Raw genomic sequence first — 10,446 nt, forward strand, 5'->3', positions numbered from 1 at the left:
GGGAAGATCCCACATGCTGCGGAGCAGCTAGGCCCGTGAGCCATGGCCACTGAGCCTGTGTGTCCAGAGCCTGTGCTCCGCAACCGGAGTGGCCACAACAGTGAGAGGCCCGCGTACCGCAAAAATAAATAAATAAATAATTGCAAAGCAAAACCGTAAGGCCCCTTGTTCAAAAATTATTAGGAATTTCCAGACCAAAACAGCAGATCATTAACCCAAGCGCAGGCCCTTCTGGGAGCAGCACCCATGTGTGAATGCAGGAAGCTGCTGCCTCCCTGCCTCCATCTCCTCCCAAGCAACCCACTCCGTGCCAGCCACAGTGCTGCCTCAGGGCCTTTGCACTGGCGTTTCTCACTACCTGAATAAGCCACCACCCCCACAGCCTACTGGCTTGCTCTCTCACCTTCGGGCCCTCCTAGAGGCCAAGCAGGCCCCCTCTGACCTCCCCCTGCGAAAAATCGCACCTTCCCAGCCCTCCTTCCTGCTTTGTTTTCTCCATAGCTGTTACCACCTTCTGACCTGCCAGGGACTTGGTTCATATGTTTGCTGTCTCATGTCATCTCCACCAGGGTCGGGACTTTGTACCCCTTCCCACCCCCACGTCCTGGAGCGGGGCCTGGAACACAGTAGGCGCTCCATAAATGTGTGTTGAAGGCATGGCTCCCAGGAAGTCGGTATCACCACCTCCTTTCTACAGAAGAGGAAACCGAGGCTCAGAGAACAGCCCGTGAGCCAAGATTACAGAGCATGTCCTTGGAATGCGTCCGGGTCGCGCCATGACTGCGCCGGCGGTTTCGATGGGGGCAGCCAGGCCCCCCGGCTCTGACACATGGGGAAACCGAGGCCCTGGCGGCTGCCTGGGCCACCCGACCGGGAGGGGCCGCAGAGAGGCGGGGGCGCGCCGGGCCCAAGGTCACTGCGCCGGCCGGCCCGGGGGAGGCGGATGGGTGGGGATCCGCGGGCCTCCCCGGGCGCGCGCCCCCCCCCTCGGCGGCGCGCACGGGGCCCGGGAAGCAGCAGCAGCGGCGGCGGCAGCAGCAGCAGGTGGAGCCGGAGCCTCCGCTTAGCCGAGGCCGCAGCCACTGCCGGCGTCGCCGCCATTAGACAATAGGAGCGGCGGCCGGGCGTGCGGGGAGGCGGGCGGCGGGGAGGGGCGGGGAGGGGCGCCGGGCGCGCAGGAAGCGGGGCCCGGGGCGCGCCGGGGCCGGGCGCGCGGGGAGGGGGCGCAGGAAGCGGGCGAGGCCGGGCGCGGGAGGCGGCGGCGGCGGCCCCGGGAGCTGCCGATCGGCGCCGGGACAAAGGCGCGGCCGCCCGGCGCCCCGAGCAGCCCGAGCCGGGGCGCACAGCCGGGGCGCAGCCCGCGCCCCCCGCCGCGACTGACATGATGTTTCCACAAAGCAGGCATTCGGTAAGCGGGGCCCGCCGGCCCGGCGCCCCCCCCCATCCGGGCCCGGCACCCCTCAGTTCCCGGCCGGGCCATCCCCCCAGCTCTGGGCCCTGCGTCCGCCCAGGTCCTGACCCGGTCCCCCCAGTTCCCAGCCGGACCCTTCCCTCCCCCAGGTTCGGGCCCTGCGTACCCCTCAAGGACCAAGCCCTGCGCCCCCCGCTCCAGATCCCAGCCAGACCTCCCCACCCCCAGCTCGGCGTCTCTCCCCCACCTCCTAGGCCCAGTCCCCTACAGCTCTGGGCCCAGCGCTACTCCCCACCCCCAGCTCCGGGGCTCCCTCCCATTCCCCGTAGCTCCCTGTCCCCCTCCCAGCTTCCGGGCCCAGAGCACCCCCCACTAGCTCCCAAGCCAGGTCTCCTCCAGATCCCACCTCAGATCCCCCCAGCCCCGGCCCCAGCTCCTGGGCCCTACGCACCCCCCCCAATCAAGCTAGCCAGGGCCTCGGCGGCCTTTGCCTCGGGCCTGGGGCGCCCCGGGAGCCCCACCAGGCACTTCTAGCGCTGGGGCTGCTTTCGGGGCTTGGGAGTGGGGGGAGACCGGAGGCGCACCCCTCCCGGAAGAGCGCGGCCCGGAGGAAGGGTGCTAGGAATCTGGGGTGGGCCCCCCGGGAAGATTTCGGGTGCTTAGAGAGGCCCCTCCCCCAAGGGGAGTTTGCGAGGAAGCTTCATCCCCCCCCACCGCCAGCTTGGGGAGGGGGACCCTCTAGGACGCGTTCTCCCCCCTCCCAGAGGCAGTTGGGGCGCTCAGATGTGCACCCCCTCTCGGCGCTTTGGAGGCGCGGTAGAGGGCGCACCCTGCCCCCCACCAAGGGCGGGCCTTCAAACGCACCTCCACAGCCTGGGGGGGGACGGGGGACGAGAGCCTCCGGGCGCGCCCACCCCACTCGGCTTCGGGAGGAGAGGCGGGGGCAGGAAGTGCGGGCGGGGGCCGCTCCGGGGGCTGTAAACACGGGCCCGGGAAGTAGGGCGGGTGGTGGGGGGGGACACTGCAGCTGCGCCGGCCGCTGCCTCGGGGCAGCGGGGGAGAGAGGTGGGTGGCGGCCCCACCGGATCCTGACCCGGGCCGCCCCTCCCCACAGGGCTCGTCGCACCTCCCCCAGCAACTGAAATTCACCACCTCGGACTCCTGCGACCGCATCAAAGATGAGTTTCAGCTGCTGCAGGCTCAGTACCACAGGTGAGCTGGGGCTGGTGGTACCCGCCCCGGGAGAAGCTGGAGCCCCCTGCTCAGATGGCAAGACTGAAGCCTGCAGCGGAGGTTGTGGCCCCTGCTATATATCTAGGCTCCGAAAAAGTAGAGGCGTTGAATGTCTTAGGTGGCAGGCACTGTCTTTAGCACTTTGCCGATATGAAATTCATTTAGTCTTTAAGACAGTCCCATTTTGTAGATGAGAAAACTGAGACACAAAAATTTCAATAATTTGCCCAAAGCCTCAGCTGTCTGGTGTCAGAGCCCCCTCCCCACCCCCACCTCAATCTGCATTGGATAAAAGACCTCCCAACAGCTGGAGTTGGGGATGGACCCTCCACCTCCCCACCCCCCCACCAAAATCTGTAGCATGTTATCTCTCTCTGCCTAGTTTTGGAGAAAGGGTTCCTGCCAGCCCGCAGAAAGGCGATTCTCTTTCCAGAACTGAATCTAACGTTTCTAAAGGGCTTGCCAATGTGCCAAATCTAAAGAGAAAGGAACTATTATTGTCTTCATTTTACACTTAGAGAAACTTAAGCCCAGAGAGGATAGGAATTTCCTGGGGTTGCACAGCAAAGAAGTGGCAGAACTGAGATTTGTACCCAGTCTCTGGGTTGAAGAATGCAGATTCTCAAGGTTTTGCTTCGGAGGGGGGCTTTGAACTAGGAATCAAAAGGGGGTCCATGGCCAAGAATACCTGTGGGGTCTTAGGCCCTCTCTGGACCTTAGTTTACCCACACAAAAGTATTCTTTGAAGGATCCCGAGTTGTCTCCAAGAAGAAATTGGGAGCAGTGATATATTTGTTCTTTGGAGGTACTTCCCATTCTCCCCATTTGCTCAAGATGGAACATACGTCCTTTTGTTTAATCTTTACTGCTGCCCTATCGTGCTCATTTCAAAGATGAGGAAACTGAGGCACAGATGGTTGAAGGGCAGGCCTAGGAACTTTGTTCTGGTCCTGTGATGTGGAGGGTTTAGGGGCTTTGCCTGGCAGGCCTGGCCTTTCTGAGCCTCTCTGGGGGGTTCCCCCACCCCCACCCCAGCCTGGCCCATGCCCATGTCACAGTGAGCACGGGGGCTGATCCAATTCCAGAGACCGAGCAATCTGACGATTGCTGCCACAGTGCTATGTGACCTCGGGTAGGCCACACCCCCTCTCTGAGCTTTGGAGTCTCCATCCATTGAGCCTGGGCTTCCTGCTTTTACACTGAGGGGTCCTACCATGTTGGGGGCTCACACAGGATCCACCAGTCCTTCAGGAAGGGCCAGAAATGCAGAGTTTGGAATGAAATTGCATGATTTTGTTTTTAACGGTGGCAACAAATGCATATTTTTAAAGAAAGTTGGAGAAACCAACTGTGGCTGTCCTCCCAACTGGGGTATACAAGTCGTGGTCAGTCTGGCGAAGTGACACTCCAGTCTCCTGGGGTGACTACAAGAGCAACTAAGTTTTTATTGGGTACTTGCTGAATACCAGCATTAAGAGTGTTTCTGGTCTTAATTCATTTCATCCTCACCACCTCACCCTCGGAGGTTGGAACTCAACAGACTTGGAGACCAAGACCCAGAGAGGTAGAGGGGTTTGCCCAGAGTCACACAGCATCAAAACAGCAGGGTTGAACTTTGGACTCAGTCTATCTGGCTTGAGTTTGTGCTCTCAGCTCTTTACCTGTCATCCTGACACCCTCGTGAGGGGCCTTTGAGAAATACCCAAAGTTTATCCTTGCTGGGGGAGCTTGAGAGAGGCGGGGGCGTCACCATCTCTATTACCCAATGGTGGAAATTTATGCCCCACTGCTAGGGAAATCAGGACCCACAAGAGGGGCTTGGGTGCCTTTGAAGATTCCTTGGTAAATCCAATCCAGAGCCCTACCAGCCAACTCGGCTCTCGCAGCCTCTCCACCATGTCTGTTTGTTCCTCCTTTGCTGGAGAGTTTTCCTCAGTGCTTGAGAGTATGGCCTCTGAAGCCAGCTTCCTGGCTGTGTGACCTTGAGCCCGTTCACTCAACCTCTCTGGGTGTCCATTGCATCATTTGTAAAAACAGAGTGATGTTAACGGCCCTGATCTCTTTGGGTTTCAGGAGAGGTAAAAGTTTCTTTGAATCCCTGTCTCAGCTACAGTCAGGGCATTTGCTCTGACTTTTGTTACTTTTATTATTTTCATTGCTTTCTCTGCCCCCAGATCTGCAAGGTTGGTTTCATAATCCACATTTTCTAGCTAGGGCACCTGAGGCTCCCCCTGCCCCATTTTATGCCTGTCCCCCACCAAAGTTAGGGGCTCCCCTGCACAATGGGGGGGACCTCAGCCCAGCCCCCGCCCCACCCCGTGTTCTTTTTCAGTCTGAAACTCGAATGTGACAAGCTGGCCAGCGAGAAGTCAGAGATGCAGCGTCATTACGTGATGGTAAGCCAGCCCTGGGGTCCAGTGGGCAGGGATGGGGGACCCCCGGATCCCCCTCCAGCACCAGCAGCTGTTGCCCGAACCCTGGCCGCCACCTCTGGGATGTATGAGGAGTCAGGGTCAGCTCTCCATTCAGCCTGCCCCTGGGCCGGGCCGAGTCCGTCTTGCTGGCCTGGCTGCCGGCCCAGGCAGTGGCCGAGGTGCCAAACCACCGGGTTGCAGCCTGGGCCTGCCAGGTCCCCCGGCTGTCCTTGGCAGGAAAGGAGCCAATGGCTGGGAAAGCCAGGATCTGACTGAGGGAGCAGCCAGATCCCTCCCCACCCACATGGTCCAGGCATCCCAGGCTTAACCCCTCCTTGCCCAAGCCTGGGAGGAGAACTCTCTGACGTGGGTGGGAGGGAAGGGGTGTCACTGCGTTCTTGGGCCTGACATCTGAGACCCTGCCTGAGTGCACGCTGCCAGAATCACTTGTTAGGTTTCCTACCCACCAGGTGGCGATTTCTGCATCAACCCCACCCCACCCCCACGCCCCACTGCGCCACCTCCGTCCAGCCCAGAGCCCACTTCTCCAGGCTGTGGGGGAAGCAGACCCAGACACTGAACCTCTGGCCTCAGAGGGAGGGATGGGGCTGGGGCAGAGAGAGGGACCCGGGACTGGGGGACTCCAGAAGGGGGTGCTCCCGGTTTGAGAAAGACTGCATGGAGGATGGGGCATTGCAGCTAGGGTCTTGAAGAATGAGTAGGAGCTTGCTGGGCAGAGAATGGGAGACCACACAAAGACTTGGGAACAAACTTGGCTTCCCCCCCACCCTCCCTGGGGTGACAGAGGGGCGCCATGGGACTGTTTAGAGCAAGGGAAGGGGCAGGGTCAGATCTGGGGCGTGAGGGGGGGCGCTGCTGGCCCCAGAGCCAGACCCAGCAGGATTTGTTTATGCTCGATTATTTATACCCAGGAAGGCAAACTTCCCTGGAGTCCGGGGCCACCCGCAGACAAGACACATAAAGATAAAAGATTAGGAGCCTTGGAGAGAGAGAGAGAGAGAGTGTGTGTGTGTGTGTGTGTGTGTGTGTGTGTGTGTCTATGTGTGTCTGTGTGTCTGTGTGTGTCTGTGTGTGTTAGAGGTTGGGGTGTGATCATTATTCCAGAAACCAGGGCACCCACACCGCTGCTGGGGCCCTGAAGCTTCCCTAGCTTCCGCAGCAGCCCCACCAGGCACCTGGGCCCCAGCGGCTGGTGTGGGTGTCTCCCCACTTCCATCTCCATCTCTTTCGCCTGCCCTCCCCTCCCCATCTCTCCATTTCTCCCCTTCTCCCCCTCTTTGTCTCTCTCTCTGTCACACCCCCCATCTCTTTGTCTCTGGAGCCCCCCATTCTTCACCCGCCCCCATTTCTCTCTGTCTCCTCTCGGCCCCCATGCAGTACTACGAGATGTCCTACGGCTTGAACATCGAGATGCACAAGCAGGTACGCCCTCTTCCCCCCTCCTCCGTCCCACGATTACTTCAGCACTCCCCCAGGCAGGTAGGAGCTTGCCCACCCCTTGGCTGAGCACCAAGTCTGCCCTGGTATCCTGTTACCTCCCAACCCACCCCCCTTCTTTCTTAGGCCTCCCTGATGGGTTGCTCTCCCTGAGGGGGAGGGGCAGAGACTTTCCGGGGACCTGCCACCCCCCCCCCCCACTGTCTCCCCTTTGCAAACAGCAGGGGAGGGGTGATGTGCCAACCCGCCCTGGAACCCCCAGATTGCCCCTTGCCCTGCAGCCTTGCTCTTGCCACCTGTGCCCTGATGAGGCTACCCTCGGGTATGTTGTAGAACACTGATGCCAGCTGCCCCCACCCCTTTTCCCCTCTCTCCCACGGAGCACTCACTACCTATCAGGCACTGGGCATCATCTTCCCAGGGCCACCGGGACCCCAAGCGGCTGGGCATGGGTTTGTCCTGTGCTCTTAGCCTACAGGGCAGAGAGCCAGCCTCAGATTCCACCTTTGCTGCTGGTTGGGTGCCCGTGGGCCCGATGAGTTGACCTGACCCTGGGCCAAGCTGGCCTCTTCTTAGATTAGACAGAACCCTCAGGCCTGGGGCTGGTCTGCGCCTGCCCTAGCTGCTGCGCAGGGCTGAAGCATCTGTGTGTTTCAGGCTGAAATCGTCAAGAGGCTGAATGGGATCTGTGCCCAGGTCCTGCCCTACCTTTCCCAAGAGGTGAGTGGAGCCCCCAGGCCTCCCAGGGCTGCGGGGAGGAGGCGGTAGATGGACCGTGAACTTTCCCCAGGCCCTCCGTCCTGCAGCCATCTGGGGCAGCAGCATGCTGGGTACCCCAGGGCACACGCCTTCCCTCTCTGGACCTCCCAGCCACCAGCCAGTCTGTGCAGAAGAATCCCCAGGTTGGAGAAACCCCAGGGGTGCAGGGCAATGGAGGGAGGGGCCTCACCCTGCTGTGGAATTCCCAGCCTGAGTGAGTCATTGCACTGTAAAAACGTCAGGCACGCTGAAGACTGCACCAAGAATTCTGTTTCCCTGTTTTGCTTCCGTCTTTCACCCCCTGAGATTCATCTGCGAGGCCCTGCTGGCCGCTGTGTGGACAGGGGGGCTCTCAGCACACATAGGCAGACATACAAACAGCCACAGATATGCACAGATGTGACACTTAAACACACGGCACACAGACACACAGAGGTGCACACGGACAAACGGAGGAACCAGGTACCCAACTCTTCCTCTTTTGTTTCCTGGGGTTCTAAGACTCTTGGTGTGAGGCCCACTCTGTACACACACACAAACACACACACGTCTGGGTCATGTAAGGCCCATCTGCTCTCTGCCAGATTTACTCTTGATAATCATTTTCTCTTTAGCCCCCATTCATATCTTGGGGTCCCTCAGGTGATGCCCAGGAACAATTCCAGGAGGACACCATGAAAGCCCCAAAGAAGGGGGGGACTCTTAGGACCCTGAAGACCTAGCCTTGTGGTTTCCGTTCACAACAGGGGCTCCCTGGTAGCCAAGGCAAAGATGGAGCTTGGCAGATTCTAGCATCTGATGGCCAGAGAGACAGACGTTCAGGGAGGGCTGGGGTACAGGGTGGGGGATTGCCCTGAACCGAGACTCGTGCCCCAGTCCTGCCAGAATTCACTGGGCCTTCCCAGGCTGTGGAGGAAGAGGAGCTTGGGTTAGCAGATCTCGGATCTCTTGGACCAGCAGTCCTGGTCTGAGCTCTTAGAACCAGGACTTCCCTGTACTGTTGACCAGGTTGTGCACTGCACTTCTGCTCCTTTGCACATGGCATTGGTCGTGGTTCAGGCTTTCTCAGACTCACCCAAAAGCGTTTTCCTAAGATTTTGGTACCAAGCCCTTTCGGTCTTCTCTGCATCTCCGTGTATCCCATTTTCCAGATGAGGAGACTGAGGCTGGATGAAAGGAATCAGCTGGAGAGAGGGGGGTTTCGGGAGGCGTGGGAAGCTGTGGAGAGGGAGGGCTCTAATAGCCCAGATGGGAGCGGGGCTGCTTCTGGGCTCTAAGCCACAAGCCCTAACAAGATCGGGGCTAATCAGTTGATGTCTCTCCACCCTTCCCCCATCCAGCACCAGCAGCAAGTCTTGGGAGCCATCGAGAGGGCTAAGCAGGTCACTGCTCCTGAGCTGAACTCCATCATCCGAGTATGTTTGGGGTCTTCGGGGGAAGCAGCGGGTGGGAGAAGGACAGGTGGGCCCAAGGGGACTAACGCTCCCCTTCCTCTGCCCTGCAGCAGCAGCTCCAAGCCCACCAGCTGTCCCAGCTGCAGGCTCTGGCCCTGCCTCTGACCCCACTGCCTGTGGGGCTGCAGCCCCCTTCGCTGCCGGCGGTCAGTGCAGGCACCGGCCTCCTCTCGCTGTCGGCGCTGGGCTCCCAGGCCCACCTCTCCAAGGAAGACAAGAATGGGCATGACGGTGACACCCACCAGGAGGATGATGGCGAGAAATCGGATTAGTGGGCGGCTGGGATGGGGGCGGGGGACAAAGGGGAGACAGACACGGAGAGAGAGGAAGATTCAGCATAAGACACAGTATAGCTCGGGATTGGCTCAACTTTGGTAGTATTTATGGTAGCCGCCTGCTGGGGCCCTTGCCCTGCTTGTGTGCCACCCCCTGACTTGGCTCCTACCCCCGACTCCCAGCCTCCCTCCTCCTCCCCTGCAGCCTGAATGGGTCATTACCCGCTCATACCACAGATGAGGCAAGCTGAGGCCTGCAGGCACAAGTGGGAGGCCAGGTCCGAAGGGAGCAAGACCTCAAGAGGTCCAAAACCCCCTGCACTTCCCCAATTCGCACACCTGTAACTGACAGCCCGCTGCCCCCGCCCCCCGCCCCTCCTCGGGGCACACCCTGGCCTCACACCCTGGCACTGCATGCAAACACAATGCTAGCTGCCCCTCCCCGCCCTGGGCGCCCCGCGTCTCCCCTTCCCACTCACTCACCCTCTGCTAGTTCCCGCCGCCCACACCCACCTAGTCCTGTCCCCTCACCCATGAAAGAAAGAGGGGCCATGGACGGCAAGCTTCGCCCGGGGAACAGGGTGGGGTGGGCGACCCAGAATTCCCTTTCTCCCTTTTCCCAAATAAAGATGAGGGTACTCGAGTTGTCTTGGTTTTTATTTTTTATTTTTCCTTTTTCCAGTACACTAGCTTGTCTTTTAAGAAAAGGGATATTAAAAAAAAGAAAAAGACAGAAAAATGTTAAAAAAAAAAAAGCAACACCCACACCTGTGTCTGTATATAGCCTTTTAGACTGTCAGCCTTTGTTGTGTTCAGTTGTTTGATCTCTACGGAGAGAAGTGAAAATGCTGTATCGAGGGTGGGCTTAGCTGTGCCTTTCAAATAAAGATGTGAGAAGGTTGGTTGCCGTGTTCCTGCCTCTGTGTTGTGAGTTGCCCGCGGTGCCCCCCTTCCCGGAGGAGGAGAGGGCTTCAAGTCTGAGACCCCCTCGTCTGTTACAGGATTGGATATTGAGAGTCCTAGCTGAGTCTGGCTTGTAAATGTAGTCTAGCTCCTGAACTTGGCGCCTAGCCCAGAGAGGGCCAGCTGGAGGCTCTAGGTCACACAGCACAGCCTAGGTGCTTGAGGTCTAGCCAGCCGTTTTGACAGGTAGGCAAAGGGACTCAAAAGCTAAGGGGTCACTAGTTTCTGAGTCCCAGGCCGGAGGGTTCCTAAATGACAGTCTTTATCCTTAGAGACAGCTGCTGAGACTGGACAGTCACACTGCACACACAAAACGCTTTTTTCCAGATCAGAGAACACAGACCCCCAGCTGGACCTCAACTCTCCAAGGACCACTTGGAGCCCACCCTCGCCCCCCTGCATCCAAGCTGGACCAGCCCAGGAGGGGGAGCCAGCAGGAAAGGGGATTCCCAGCACACTTGGCATTTCAGTCAAGAGAA

General features: G+C 59.4%; 1 protein-coding gene across 1 annotated transcript; it reads left to right on the plus strand.

The window, feature by feature from the left end:
* The first annotated feature begins 1,237 nt into the window (after window positions 1–1,237).
* Window positions 1,238–9,906, plus strand: TLE5 (TLE family member 5, transcriptional modulator). Its single transcript, XM_032626311.1, has 7 exons — window positions 1,238–1,408; window positions 2,526–2,623; window positions 4,977–5,040; window positions 6,457–6,501; window positions 7,174–7,236; window positions 8,616–8,690; window positions 8,780–9,906. Exons 1-7 carry the CDS (start codon window positions 1,382–1,384, stop codon window positions 8,999–9,001), a joined length of 594 nt encoding a protein of 197 aa, XP_032482202.1. The 5' UTR covers window positions 1,238–1,381; the 3' UTR covers window positions 9,002–9,906.
* Window positions 9,907–10,446: the final 540 nt, after the last annotated feature.

This window comes from Phocoena sinus, chromosome 3, assembly GCF_008692025.1.
Source record: "Phocoena sinus isolate mPhoSin1 chromosome 3, mPhoSin1.pri, whole genome shotgun sequence".
Classification (NCBI taxonomy): domain Eukaryota; kingdom Metazoa; phylum Chordata; class Mammalia; order Artiodactyla; family Phocoenidae; genus Phocoena; species Phocoena sinus.